The sequence below is a fragment of the Hibiscus syriacus genome, unplaced genomic scaffold (genome assembly GCF_006381635.1).
Source record: "Hibiscus syriacus cultivar Baekdansim isolate YM2019G1 unplaced genomic scaffold, ASM638163v2 tig00110004_pilon, whole genome shotgun sequence".
NCBI lineage: Eukaryota > Viridiplantae > Streptophyta > Magnoliopsida > Malvales > Malvaceae > Hibiscus > Hibiscus syriacus.
In genome coordinates, this window is record NW_024062557.1 from 739,915 (window position 1) to 756,106 (window position 16,192).

Consider the following 16,192-nt stretch of genomic DNA (forward strand, 5'->3'; position numbering starts at 1 on the left):
CTTTAAATATTAAATTCAATTAATTAATATATAAAATATAACAGTTACATCAGTTAATAGTTACGATTAATGATAACAGATTAATTTGAATACCCTTGACAAATAAATCTATCCCCACCATATGTTTATATTAGTGGACTCCTTCACACTCCTTCCTCAATCATCTCAAAGGGTATTTTTGTACTTCAACATTAGAATAAAATAGTAACTTTTTGATGTTTTTTATTACCGAACAAAAAAATAGCGAGTGAAGGTCACGCAATGAGCACAAGAGTGACATAGAGAGGGTAAGTTGGTCGTGGGCTAAAACTGTAAATTTCTAACCAATCGAAGAATTGGCCTATTTCTCCTGATGCTAACAGAATTTTGGTTTCCTGCTTGTTTCTCCGACCCTCACACTCTTTCCCCGATTCTGCCCTTTCAACATACTATACTTTCTGTATATTTTTTAAAACCCTAAGCCGATCGATGCCGCCTCCACGGCCGCCTGCTGCGGAGGTCCGCCACGTCGATTTAAGGATCTGGCGAGCTTGCGCTGGCTCCTCCGTTCGAATCCCCAGTGTTAACTCCAGAGTTTACTACTTTCCTCAAGGACACGTGGAACAATCATGCGGTTCGGCGCCGTCACTGTCTTCTCTCGTACTCTCCAGGCCTGCAATCGCTTGCGTTATCTCCGACGTTCATTGCCTCGCGGATCCCAAAACTGACGAAGTCTTCGTGAAACTCTTCCTCGTCCCTGACGAATCTTCTAGACTTCCCAATCAATTTATGGACGTTAATTGTGAATTTGAAGATCCTGATAAGATCGTGTCGTTTGCCAAGATTTTAACGCCGTCTGATGCTAACAATGGCGGCGGATTCTCGGTCCCGCGGTTTTGCGCCGACTCTATCTTCCCGCCTCTGGATTACAATGCAGATCCGCCGGTTCAGACTCTCTCCGTCACCGACGTTCGCGGCGGGACTTGGGAGTTTCGCCACATTTACCGGGGAACGCCGCGGCGGCATCTGCTCACTACAGGATGGAGCAAATTTGTTAATCAAAAGAAGCTCATTGCCGGAGATTCCGTCGTTTTCATGAGGGACGGAAATGAAAAAATGTATGTCGGAGTCCGTCGGGTGATGAAAAAAGAAGGGGGAGGGGATTCTGGGAGGTGGAGAGAGCCAAGTGAAGAAGGAGCAATGAAAGGGGAAGGAAGGGGGAGGATGACGGCTGAGGCAGTTGCGGAAGCAGCGGAGAGGGCCGCGAAGGGGTTGCCATTCGAGGTTGTGTACTATCCTCGGCCCGGTTGGACTGATTTTGTGGTGAGAGCGGACTTGGTGGAGGCTGGACTCAGTATATACTGGTCTGCTGGGACCAGAGTGAAGATTGCAGTTGAAACAGAGGATTCCTCAACAATGTCGTCCTTTCAAGGGACTGTTATTTCTGCTGCTTCGTCGGATTCTGGCCCCTGGATTGCCTCTCCTTGGCGAATGCTTCTGGTAAAAATGCTTTGAACTCAGTCTGAATTGTGGTTGTTAAATAGAATGCATTTTGCTGATAACTTCAGCGTTAACAATTTATTGGTTATTAATCCAGAAGGTGCTAAGTTTTCCATATATAAACATTGACTTAAAATTGTATCAGTCAAAATGCATACTTAGAACAAGTGTTGATGGTATATTGATTGAGCGAGGAATAGCAGGAGGCTGCATTTTACTTTCGTATATATCAATTTTTGCTTATTTTCCTCTGAAATCGGTGCTCTATACTGAGGTTCTCACAACCATTAATTTATCCTTTTAATGAGATTGGAGATATAGAATCTAGAAAAATGTATAATAAATCTTGGAGTTAGTCTCCATAGGAAATTAGTCAAGGTTCAAGGTTGGGGTGGTGCAGTTCAGATTTTTAGTAATTGATTTAGATTGGAAATGATTTGCATCAATTTCGTTCTTTTCTTATAGGCTGTGTTTGACTTTTGACTGGCTTGTCATGTGAATTTTGAATGGCTTTATATATAGCGGTTTCTCCTTAGGAGTAACACATTATATATTTGTCTTGATATTTACTACGCGTGAATCTAAAATTACTTTATATTTGCTAAAAGAATAAAGTGCTCATGTTTTCAACTTCAAGCCTCTTGACTTCCAAGAAAATTACAGATTAATAACTTTAGTTCGTATCAGTTTGGCAAATTTTAGATTTGCTTCTTGGTTCAAATGCATCTTGTGGTACTCTCTGTCATCTGATCTTCTTAGTAGGGAACAAGTGAACTTTTGGTGCTTTGATAGAGGTCTGGTTTCATATGCACTTCACCCATGTGTATGCGACTAGTAATAATGGTGGAATAGTTTCTTCTTAGTTTTTTGTTTTCTCTATTTCAGAGGCCACATTTTGGGGGTTGAGTTTTGTGCTAGGATGTGGTTTATTTAATCTTACATGTGGGTATTTGAGAGGTGTTAGGTTTTTATTAATTTTGCTACTTATAAAATATCTACCACTTCACCTTTGCTGACTCGCGGCTTCATTATCTTTATATCATTAGGTTGCATGGGATGATCCTGATGTTCTCCAGAATTCAAAGAGAGTGAGCCCATGGCAAGTCGAAATTGCTTCCTCCTTACCGCTTCATTCCTCATTTCCCTTGGCAAAGAAGTCCAAACTTTCTCATGAGTCTGGGCTGGCTGATTCAGAGGGAGAGATCTTATTCCCTATGACAGGGTTAACCAATTCAACACTGAGGTACACAAATCCATCACTATTGAATTACATTCCTGCTGGCATGCAGGGAGCCAGGCAAAATCATTTTCACGTGCAAGGTTCAAACAACTATGTGAGTGAGAATACCCCAATGATGTCCACTGATAGATTCCCTAGCGACTATTGGCTGCCCAAGTTGAATAGGATATCCACTGAGCTTAACATTGGCAGTTCACAGTCCAATAATTTGTCACCAGATAGTCAGAGCAGCATGGTTTCATTTGGCACAGAATTTACTGAAAATGTTGACTGCAGCTCAAGCAAAGTAGGTGTTAATTCGTTTCAATTGTTTGGCCAGATAATTCATCCTGTTGGAAGCATATTTGGTAATGTTGGTAGCATGGAAGATGATAGTGGTAAAAGATACGATGAAGCTGTGAGTGAAAAGAACACATTAGATCTATCTTCAACTTATGGCTTTTCGAAGCTGCTTGACAGGATTGACGTCCAATGCGAGAGAGCTTCAGCTTTCAAAGGCTTTTCTCTGTGAATGAATCCATGCCCATGTTGTCATCCAAACAAACTGTTTAGGTATTGTTTCTCTGATTGGATTTCACAAGTTAATCATTCTACCATTTGGATGCATAAATGTGTTGTTTTTATTGTCCAAGTTTTACCCATTTTTTCCCTTCTATATCATATGTAACTTCACATGATGTACTTTCCATTTGTGCGTCCTGGACTTATAAAGCATTATCTATTGGGCATCTTGTTCCTCTAGAAATACTCTATATTTTTGTTGTAATTTGTTATGTGACTGTGGTTATAGATCATTCTCTTAGTTTTCTGTCATGTATTTTGATATCCTTGGCCTTGTTTTGAACTTTTATTTTGATATTCACGATTTTAAAGATTAAACATACTATTCATCAGTTTTTACTAGGCTCATACCTGCATCTTCTCAAAAAGATCAGCGGGATTTGTAACTTCTTTTAGTCCTTTCCACCCCCACTGACTGCCTATAAAGAATGAGTATCAAACCAAATAGTTCCCTTGTTCTTTAGCAACATTGTCTGAGCTAGGAAAGGGTGGAGCATCAAAACCAGGCTCTGATTTGGAGGCATATAAATGTTCTCCAAGAATCACCCGGAATTGATTATGATTTGTGGTACAGACAACCCTTTTTGAAGGTTTTGAGAAAACCAGTTTGTTTTATGAGCTCTGTTTTGGCCAGGGACAGTTGTTCCGGAAGCTTCCACTAAAGAGCTTAATAAGTAAACTCAAAGGTTACTAAAGATTAATGGTAATCTGCTTAATCTGCTATGGTGTTTTAGCATGGTTCTGCACGGCTAAATATATATACTTTTCTTTATATATAAACATCATATACTGTGCATATTTTGAGCTTCATAATTTTGGTGTCGTAATATTTTGATGGTGTAGTTTTATATCTGTTTTTCTTGGTTAGAAGTTGATTGCTTGAGTTGCACTCCACATCATTTTCTGTTCTACTGTCCTCACTTATGATTTATTTTGCAGGAAATTCAGGCTGGGAGGAAGTTGTCTCCTTATTTTACAATGTCTGTACTAGGCATATCCGGAGTTCTTCTATTTTCTGGTTTTGGTATTAGTTTTGTGCAGTTGGAGACACTTTGACTGTTATAAAATTGTTGACATATATGGTGTCTTAATACACTAGAGAGTTGCATTTTATTTTGAGTTGGATTCGGAACTTGAGATGATTGGAGCAAATCAATTGGTTGACTTGTCTTATAATAATAATCAAAATTCCATGCTCTTTGGTTTGGTTGTTTGCTATTTCTATCTTTGATAGCAAGTCCCCTAGAAGACACTAATATAGAAAAGGTTGGCTTTTAGGAGTATCCTAAGGTTTAAAATGTCACACCGAAGCGCAAAGAGTCCTGGAGCCTAGGCACAGGATGAAGGCCTCGCCTTTCGTTGGATAAGGATTAGTATTATTTTAGCAAAAATGGAATTCTGTTTTAACGTCGTTATCTAATATTTCAAAGTTGCCGCAGATGAAATCTATTTTTGACTACTTATAAGAGAAGAAAACATATATACTTGTTGTTTTGAACATATTTCACAATAATGAATATTGTATTTGTTGTAATCCACTCAAAAAGGAAAAGCGGACATTCATCTAGCACATAAGTCTACTTGGTACACTACATTGTTAATGTCTAAAACTGTTTTACTTTATTTCTTTATATACGTTAGAAAAAGAAGTAAATTCTATAATTTAGTCAAATATAATTTTATATTTTAATTAAAAAATTTTATTTTAAATAAATAAAATAACAAGTTCTAAATGTATGATGGAGGAGTGTCGAGTAAACTAAAGCAAATTTACAGGTTGCTTCGCAAAATAGATCTGTATACATCGACAAAGAACTATAAAGAGAATCTAACCATTAAAAGATCATCGATTACCGTAAATCAAATATGAGGGACGAGAGAATTTTTATACGGTCATGTATCTACCACAGATGTAGACGAACAATGTGTCATGACATAGAGGAAACGTGCCAAAAGAACAGAGTTAAAACATGTCAAAAAGACAAAAGAATATGTACAAAATATGCGAAAAATAAGTAGTCAAAAAAATAAATTTTTTATTAATAATTAGAATAGAATTTGATAAAATAACAAACCAAAGCGAGATATGAGAAAACAATGATTAAAATGAACACCAACAGTCGGCAACCAATATTAAAATTAGTGTCACGGCTGTCACAATTAAAAAAGAAAAGAAAAGACTCCCTGCTAGTAGGAAAAAGCTAGGGTTTTTAACATTTAATTTATTTGATACATTGGATAATAGTGTTTTATTTTGAATGTGATATTTGATAGTGATGAAAATTGAATTTTTTTTTTTAATTTGAAAAGTATGGTTGAGCATTTGCGAGCAAAAACTCATTATATATATAAGTAGGCCTTAACTCGTTAAACTGGGAATTTGATGATATTCAGGCTGCTGTATATTAATAACTGCCTGCATTGGTTAGTTGTTTATTGTTTGTATCACGTATTTGCAACATTTTGCACTCAGCCTGCAAATGAAAATTGTATTACCACCATCTTACTACTGAATATAAATTCTAGAAAATTATAATCATAAAATTAAATATATCTTTTGAAAAATAATTTTTAAAAATAATTTTACGATATTTGGATGATATTGTAAATTATTTTCAATTATTTGATAATTTTTTAAAAAATATTTATTATAAATATTGAATACAATAAATGATTGTATTTCTTATAAAAACTTAATATCATTATTTTAAAATATTAGAATAGTTTATTCAATATCATTTATATCAATATTATTATTATTAAAATATTTTTTTTACAATTTTATAAATAAAAATATTAAATCTAGTATATCATTAAAATAAAATATTATAAATGCCTCGTGGTGTGTACCCAGCATCAGAGAATGAGATATTTTATTCGGATTACTTTTATGGCACATATGGTTGGATCGAAATGAAAGAGTATTCAACAACCCGTTGGGCGAATTTGGCACTATTATTGAAAGAAGTAGAAGACTCGGCAATTGTGTAATGAAGCACGACAAGTTGCTATGCAAGGGCGGGTTGTTTCGGCTGTGCATGCGATTAAAGAAGCAGTACCTTTACGGTGGCGCCGACCGCCCACTGGTTGGATTAAGTTGAACTCCGACGGTGGAAGAAACTCTAGCGATGGATCGACTTATTACGGGGGAGTCGTTCGAAATTGTGAAGGACAATGGCTGATCCTTTCGCTTTAATCATACATTCTTTACCAAGAAAAATAATAAATTCTATTAATTACTCATTAAAACGAAAATATTATTATTATTATAATGTTAAAACTGTAATAATAAAATTATGTTTTAAAAATTATAAATAAATATTTTATTAAACATGTATATTTCCGTCATAACTCTATTTTGTAGAGGACATTAATTATTCATTGATCTTATGTCTATTTTAGTCATAAATTCATTTTGCTAAAGGTGTCACTATACTCTGTTTTTAATATTGGAACTCCATATTTTGTAAACTTAATTTATATTATTATTTTTGGTTTATGATGATTATGTTTTGATGGATTTTGAGTAAATCGGTGATTTCGTTAACACTTGAATTCGAAGAATTCAATTTTGACTTAGTGATTTATCAAAAAAAAAATTGACTTAGTGCTGCAAGTAGATTCAGGTTACTGGGTTTAAAAAAATTAACTTTAGTTTCAACACTCATATGAACATATCAACCAATACCTAAGAGTTCTGTTACTGAACGAAGCACCAACTGTTTTAACTGAGAATTCACAGAAGGAATGAATTTTCTTGTCAGTGGTTTGCAATTTGATCATTCAATCTCTAAGAGTTCGACATCGAATGAGCATGTCTGAAAATGCACTGTATATTCGAGCCATATTCGAGTGGTACTGTGATTTTGAGTCCATCATCAGCATAAATGCACTGTATATTCCAGCCATACCGGAGCTGATACTGTAATTTTTTGAGTCCATCAGCATATCATAGCGCACAAGTCATTCATCCTAGCCTGTGAAACGTTGGTGAAAGGGAACACCCTGGTGTTGCCATTATACAAACTGGTCAATGTCATCTCTGCGTTGCTCTTCATGATCTGCAATTACATGTCAAGTGATTAGAACGACCAGAGTACAGAATTCGCCGGAAGACGTTGCAGAATGCAGTTAAAGGAAAGCATTTACATGATCTGCAGTTATAGTTTGTGTTTGAAGTCAAATATGAAACAAGAATCAACTGTTTATGTGTGTGTATATATATATACTTCACGTCTTTGGTCCATCATTGCAGCTCCACCTTTTGTAAGGGATACAGTCGATGAATCGACACCACCCGCAATAGTGATTCATATCAATGCCTAGGAGTACTGCAACAGACATGCACAGAGACTGCAAACGAAACAAAACGAATGCTTTTCTTAATAATGAATGAACCACACAATGAATTCGGCTCGACATTAAGGTGCACAGAACTTACAAAATAATAAACAATATTGTCGCCGCCGTCTTTCGGGTGGGCTCGGAATTGAGTTTCGACTTAGGAAAAATGATTTGGAATCACCGATCATTTATTTTAAAACAAATGGGTTGATCGGATACCTTATTTCTTACCTGATCTGCGTCTTACCAAAGATGTGTCGGATTCGGGAGTCGGTTACAGTCAAGGAAGGGTTAGCACCCATGAACTGCCCTTTCGGTACTACGTAATTTCCAGTTGTCTTTAATTAAGAAAATTGAAAGTTAAATTAAAAGGTAAAATAATTATCCAAATTACTTACCTCTGATAGTTTTAAAAGTGTATCCTTAAGAAAGTCAAGAAACATGTTAGAAAAAAGAATGTGAGAAATAAATAAATAAGTAAAATTAAAATAAAGAGAATAAATAAATGAAAAAAGAGTAAAAAAATAAACTAGTAAGTAAAATAAATAAATAAAAAATAAAAAAGATAAAGAAAATAAAATAAAATGAAAATAAAAATGAAAATAAAGATAAATAAAATAGAGAAAATAATAGTAAAAATTATATATATATATATAATGAAAAAATAAATAATATATATTAGATATTAATAACAGATAAATAAATACAAATAACATATATACATATATACATTTTCTAAAAATAATAAATATAAAAAGGAAATATATATACTGTAAAAATATAAATAAAGAATATAAGAAACTAGGAAAAAACAAATAAATCAAATGAATAATAAAAAATATATACGTATAAATAAAGTTAATAAATAAATAAAACAATAATAATTAAAATATAAATATCAGGGACTAAATCGAGATGAAATAATTGGGTGGCCAAATTGAGAGGCCAATCGAATTCGGGGCAAGATAAAAGCATTAAAACAAGGGGACCGAAACAAGTATTAACCCACTTTTGAATGGAACACGCGGTGAGTCGGGCTGCGGGTTGCACGAGTCGGATCATGGGTTGTATAAAGCTTAAACTATTTTTAAAAATCCTTATTTGGTTTCATTTTAAAATCGAGAGCCCTTCCCCTTTCTATATCCTCTCGCCTGTTCTTCAAAAATGAATAACACAGCGAGATTTCCAGAATTCGGCCACCGTGCTACCTCGTCGGTCGCCATTGATCGGCACCGGCCGTCGATCATCGACGACGAAACCTAAAAAAAATTAGTTTTTTCGAGAGCTCTTCTCTCTCCCAACCCGAATATTAAAGTCGTTTTTTCAAAAATGCTTGGGGAGAGTAGATCTGAGATCGAAAGTCTCAGTCTCTCCCCCTATTTTCATCGACGTTTGGGTCTTAAATCGAAGGAAAACAAAACAACATGCAAGCCACGATTGAAGGTAAAAAATTATACCTTTTTATTTTCTTGCTTTTCGAATCAATACAACTACTTTGGGTTTGATTCCCTTTGTTTGCTAGCATAATCTCGTGTAATAGTCTATTGCCAGCGTCAATTTTACATGTAATTTAGTACAAAACAACCCTATTTTTACATTTAGTTCTGAGTAAAACTCGGTTATTGATATTTGTTGATGGTTGGTTTCGTTGTTGTAACCGCCGAGAAAATCGGTGAGGCGTGAGGCGTGAGGCATGGAATGTTGGCTGGGACGTGCGGTGCTGTTGAGATGGGTGAGAAACGGCTTGAAGCAACTAGGGTAAAAAACCCTAGTTTCATCTTCGATTTGGGCCTTGGATCATCCTTGGATCTCGATTGGAGTGAAGCGCACCAGTGGAAAAGAGGCTAGGGTTCTGGAAGCTAGCCTCTTGCTAGTTCGGGTCATGAACCAGGTTTTGGATCGCGGGTTTTAGACTGCTGCACTGGATCTAGGTCGCGTCTGGGCTACTACACTTGGGCTTGGCGTGCAACACATTTGTATTGGGCCTGTAAAGAGGAAATGTATTATTTTAAATGAAATGTATAATAATGTATATATTTGGACGAAATTTAGTGTCCACAAGTATAAGAGAAATGCTCATCAGAATCATCATGTCGAGCTCCGATTTCTACTTTAGTTTAATGGTACTTTTAGAACGGTTGGCACCATATTCAAACAACCTTACTTTGTTTTTAGACATTTACCTAACCGAAGGGTGCGTAAAAGCGCAAACCCGAGTAAGTCCGGATAAAAGGCTCCGATATTCGCAATTTGTCTATATATGGTAGTAAATCGAGGACGAAATTCAGCATTAAAACAGTGAAAAAGCTGCTAGAGCTGCACACTACAATCAACCACATAGGGTATCGTGAACTACAAAGAGCAATCAGAGAAAGACAAGTCAATAAAAGGAAAACGAGAGTTAAACACCTTGTTCGAGTAAACTTCACAGTTCTGAATTAGCTCCGAAAGGATCCTTCCAAGTAATCCAAACAAAGAACCAGAGGAAGCAACAACATGATTATTTCTAACAAAAACTGAACATATCAAGCCACCAGAAAACGCATAAAGTAGATAGATTGCCCCAATTCTCACTGTCAGGCAAAAGTGAAAAACAATAAGTTGTGTACCAGAATACAAAGTAAGGGTACTTTTTTCTAGGAAAGAAATAACTTATTCTGATAGCATCAATGATAACAAGTTGATTAATACATTTAGGTTCATCCAGGAAAAACCAAATCGGATTGTGGTTCGATAAGGCCTATTGAGCCAGCGTGTGAGCCACTCTGTTCACTTCCCTACAAACATAGTGAACTTTGAATGATAGAGAGTCATTAAGAAGGGAATGAGCCTCATTGAGCAACAATCCAATTGTAGAGAGGTATTGGGACTTGTTCATGGATCGATTAGCCAATTTGTTCACCACCGAGATAACATCTCCTTCTACTAACACATTCTCCACCCATTCTCGACAGCAAGTCTAACTCCCTGTAAACGCATAAGCTTTCGTGGATTCAACCATATTAGGAGGATCAATTTGCGTAGCCATTCCTCCAAGGACTAATCCGTTCGAATCTCGTGCCACAATGCCTACCGCAGCCTTCTGGGACTCGTGACACAACGCTCCGTCCACATTGATCTTGATCAAATCCTTGCCCCGGCTTACACCACTTGCGAATTCGACGGGGATGGGTCTCTCACTAAGGCATGCGAATGGATTGGAAACCTGTTTAAACTCACGAAGATTCCAAGCTTTTAAAATGACATCTCTATCCATTTGCAGCTCAACGTCATGGATCCTTTTTCCTACAATTCCAAACATTCTAAAGCAACGTGAGGAATAAATTAAATCCTTCTCGGTTTAGCTTGGGGAGCGTGGATTTAAACCAGTCGAAGCAGGAGGTCCCTTCCCAATCAACAATAGCTTAGGGAAATCCTGACAGACTGAGGATAGATTTCGACTTAGGGCAATTCTTAATCGCGTGTAGAGCTGATTCCATCGAAGCATTACAAAGGCTACAAATACCATCCCCAAGTCTGGCATGCTAAAGTTTTTCCCTAGTAGGAAGAGCTTCGTGACAGAGTCTCCAACCGAAGATTCTAATCTTTGGGAGAACATTTGCCTTAGCAATAACATTCCAGATTATCTTTAAGACCATAGTCGGTCTATTTGAATCTTTAACCAATTATAACCTGACTTGCCGAGTAGGAACCTAGCTATGGTGTCACCAAAGAATTGTCACCATGGGTGGGTACAATCAACGTCTTCAGTACCTGAGTTGCGTCTTCCCTTAACAGCACCATTCGAACTTTAATCTCATCCCATATGGGATAGTCAAGAAGCATAAAATCCGCCACCTTAACAGGATCAACACTACACTCCATGTATCTTTCATTCCACCTAAGAGGGCCTGAGTCCCCCCATTTGTCTAGGAATATCCGTGTTGAGCTGTTAATCCCTACTCTCCAGAAATAACCATCAATCACTACATCCTTGGCCTTAAGAATGCTTGCCCACGCATAAGAGTATTTGTCCCCAAGTTTGGAGTCAAGAAAATTTGAATGAGGGAAGTACTTGGCCTTGAGAACCTTAAATGCCAGTGACTCCTCGTCATGAATGAGTCTCCAAACTTGATTGCTGAGAAGGGCAATATTGAACAACTTTAGGTCCCTAAAATCCATCCCACTAAATCTTTTATATCGGTAAACCTTATCCCAAGCAAGTATAACCCAGCCTCTAGTATCATGTTTGCACGATCATAAATAAAACCTCGCTTGGGTCTTAATATCCTCAATAACACCTTCCGACAACAGGTAGCAAGCATGGCGTATGCTTGAAGCGCTTGAACCACAGACTTGATAAAAATTTCTTGGCCACCGAAGGAAAGAAGTCTCTTGGTCCCCCTTGAATTCTTTTAGCAGCCCTATCTTTGATAAAGTTCAAGGCCGCTCTCTTACCTTTCCCCATTACAAGTGTCAAACCAAGGTAATTTCCTAGATCCTGAGCCTCGCTACTCCCAATAAATTAAGGAAAACTTACGATCAGAGATTAGAGTATTGAGGCTGAAGTAGATGTTGGATTTCTCGAAGTTGACCTTCTGTCCTGACTCCTTTCATATTCAATATGATGCTTTTGATTTCCTATGTTCCCCAACGGGTTCTTCACAAATAAGATGCTATCATCTGGATAGAGGAAGTGAGAGATTCTAGGTCCTCGAAAGATAGCCCTATCATATGTTTTTTCCATATCTAACTTAATAACCGCCCCCTTATTTGGTCTGTTTTTGGATCCTTTAAGGTAATGAATTAACTCGTGAGCTATAAGAAAGTTGTACGAGATACGCCTACCTAGAACAAAAGCACATTGGTTTTCAGTAATGAATTTTGACATCAAAGGCTTTAAACGATTAACAATGACTTTCGCACCACCTATAGAAGACCGAGCAAAGGCTAATCGGTCTGAAGTTTTTCATTAATTTTGGACTGTCTATTTTGGGAAAAAGCACTATTATAGTGAGATTAACATCAACAAAGTTCATATTACCATTAAGCAAATCAAGATAAAGACTAACAAAATCATGGCCAACAACATTCCAAAAAAAACGGTAAAAATGACCGGACAAACCTTCAATACCCGGGGCTTTAGAAGGATTTACTTGAGAAAAGGCATGGATGACTTCCTCGCAGGAAGTTGCGGTAGAGAAATTCGTTGTCCATTGGTTACACAGTGATCAATGGCCTGCAGAATCTCCTCATCGGGCTCGGTCCTGAAGACTGGAAGAGAAGGTGAAGTAACTTGTGGCCACATCGAAGATGCCCTCCAACTGGTCACACCAACTCCTTCCGCTCTTAATACCTTCTATCCAGTTTTTCTTTCTCCCTCCATTAGCTCTAGCATTAAATGTAGTGTTGCTGTCTTCGTCCCTCAACCATGCAACCCTTGATCTCTGCAACCAATAAGCCTCATCCTTGTCGACAATATCTTTGAGTTCAGCCATGGCCTGACAATGCTGCGCTCGCAAACAAGGTCTGAAACCGGCCCGAATCCAATCGAATTCGTCTCTATGTCACCGTTTGTCTATCTTCACCTGTGACTGTCTTATCCTTTGCCACCTTCCGAGTTTATCTTCTGCCTCTTAATCTTGCACAAGAATGAATCGTCTAGTTTCCCCCAAATCGATCTGACATGTCCACACATTGCTCCTCTTTTGCCCAACAAACATCGATTCAGCCATGGCCTGACAATGCTGCTCGCAAACAAGGTCTGAAACCGGAGCCGAATCCAATCGAAGAATTCGGTCTCTATGTCACCGTTTGTCTATCTTCACCTGTGACTGTCTTATCCTTTGCCATTCCGAGTTTATCTTCTGCCTTCTTAATCTTGCACAAGAATGAATCGTCTAGTTCCCCCAAATCGATCTGACATGTCCACACATTGCTCCTCTTTTGCCCAACAAACATCGAACTTGAAGTAATAAGCTCTAGGTGGCTGAGAGGGAGCAACACTTTCCAAGTACAAAAGAGTATAATGGTCTGAGCAAGAGGTCGGGACTGTAGTCACTGAGCAATCGGGAAACATAAGCCTCCAAACAGTGGTGGCCACAAATCTGTTTATGCGTTCCTTAACAAAAGTTCGCGCCTTAGTTCACCCGACCATGTAAACCATCCTTCCTAGGCCGATATCCCATAGATCCGTATCCCAAAACACAACTTTGAAAGTTATTCATGTGAACATTAGCCCTTATTCTTCCTCCCTCCTTTTCCGAGGCATGCAAGATCTCATTGAAACCTCTTCTCATACACCATGGTAGTGGAGAGAGGAGGCCAGATTTACAATAGTTTCTCAGTTTTCTTTTGTCCGCCCAAGCACTTCGTCTATAAAACCCCGTGAACCTAAAGTGGTGCTCTTTCACCTTACCTCCACATCAATGTGGAGGTTAGAAAAACTTCTTAGTAAGACATTAATTCCTTCCTTCCATAGCAATAAAAATCCAACAATCATCCGAACTGTCCACCGATAAAAACCATGCATCCGAGTAGTGAGTTTGATTGACTCCACCTTATTCTTCGAATCTTAGTTTCACAAAGACAAGAAAAGGGTCTTTTTCAGAGTTGAGTCTCCGCAGCCCGTCGATGGGTTCCCATGCCCTCGATAGTTCCAGCATAAAGCGATCATGGAGATCAGTGGGGCTGCACCTCAGCCACCGCCGTAAGAAACACATCCCCCGGTTGCTCACTTACGGGTTTGCTAGGTCATCTTCCTCGCTAGTTCCAGCACGTGAGTTCATCATGGACATGTACTATTTAGATCTTGCCTAAAGTTTTCTTGTACTTCTTTTTACCTTTGCCATTATCTCCTCCCTTGTGTTTGCCCGAACCTGAAGAGCCAACTTTTGCTTGAACGCTTGGATTTGGATTCTAAAAGTTTTCCTCTTCTCTTTCCGAATCTCTAACGAGACAAACATGTGGTAACACACAATCAAAGTCAGTGAATGAATCTCATATCAGAGTAGAGCCAGACGATTAGAGAAGGTATCTTCCCAGGATCTAAGGTCACCTCGAATGTTGTTCGAAGTCTACCTGAAACTGGGTTGTTCTCCGTTCGAGAGAGAGAATTGTTGAATGATTCACTATCGATATACACCACCCTTCAAGCCACGACGGTTGCTCTCCTCCTTGGATCTTATTGACATCACTCGGATCCAATCCCCGTATTGTAGGGGATCTTAGAGTTGCGTTGAGTAGCTGGGGCATTCGGTAAGAATGTGGCCAATGATTCCACACCAATGACAAAATGAAGTAAGTAGTTCATATTTGGAAGACAAACTCTTTGGCTTTCCATTCACCATTTTCCCATCTTGACACATCTTCTAAGAGTTTGGTACTATCGATTTCCACTCGAACTTTGAGATAGTCTCCTATCCGCCCTTCACCCGATCGCATATCGACCGCTATTGTTTGGCCAAGTTTGTTGCCAACTTTATGGGTTATCTTACGCATGAGTCCAAGCGGAAGCTCGTGGATCCTAACCGAATTGCTAATGCCGCAAAATTTACTCTTCAAGCTAAGCGTTGGGTCGTAGTACGCTAAGGCTAACATATTCCCATCGAAATTCTTTTCCCATCGTACTACTAGTCCTCCACCTTCCGTTTTCCCTAAATGGAACGAAACATTTCAAGACAACTTCACAATCAACTTTCTTGTACCTGATGAGCTTAGCCACAACCCAACGATCCATAATCACTAGGTCTTCTTCACTAATGACTCTTGGAGTTTCTATTTCCTCTGATTCTTCCTCGGTGAAATGTAGCTGTTACATGAGATAAGCTACTTCTTCTAACATCTTGACTTTGGAAGCAAAGAACGTGAAAAAGTTATTTTCCCATATTTTCCAAACCACCTTTTGACCCAATTCCCCATCCACTTGAAAGGTTCCATCAACTCTAGACAAGCTCGGCTTCCCACGGCTCTGACCAAATATGCCAATTCCTCTTACCCAGCGGTTAATGCCTAGCAGCGTACCCTTATTTCCTTGTTTTTGAAATCTTCCACTGCCCTGATTGTTGTATTGTACACTGCATGTGTTGTGTGGATGTGCCTGCTGCCACCCTCGATACACCAACTGCCCCTTACCCAGCGGATAATGCCTAGCAGCGTACCCTTATTTCCTTGTTTTTGAAACTTCCACTGCCCTGATTGTTGTATTGTACACTGCATGTGTTGTGTGGGATGTGCCTGCTGCCACCTCGATACACCAACTGCCCCCAATAAGATATCCCTTTATCCCTTGTGTACTTATCACTGCTGCGAACAGATTCTGCCAGCAATTTAACAATAACACCCCCGATGTTGCACCACTTTCCTTTCTTATGTAAAACTACCTCTCATCGGTAGTATTTTCCAACGTTGGACCTTTCCAAACTTCATTCATCAAGAGCCATAGTACCTTCAAACCTTCCGTACCGATTCTGAATTTTGATAGCCGTGCCATGTCTTTTCTTAGAATCCTTACCGTAGTACTTATAGGATTTTCGTGATCCATCTTCGGTCCCCGTGCTTCTTTCTTCTCTCATTATTCATTCGGTCAAC

General features: G+C 38.4%; 1 protein-coding gene across 1 annotated transcript; it reads left to right on the forward strand.

Annotated features, from left to right (window-relative positions):
- Positions 1–320: 320 nt before the first annotated feature.
- Positions 321–4,415, forward strand: LOC120212190 (auxin response factor 17-like). The gene is made up of 3 exons (XM_039210594.1): positions 321–1,479; positions 2,526–3,271; positions 4,220–4,415. Exons 1-2 carry the CDS (start codon positions 469–471, stop codon positions 3,228–3,230), a joined length of 1,716 nt encoding a protein of 571 aa, XP_039066525.1. The 5' UTR covers positions 321–468; the 3' UTR covers positions 3,231–3,271; positions 4,220–4,415.
- Positions 4,416–16,192: the final 11,777 nt, after the last annotated feature.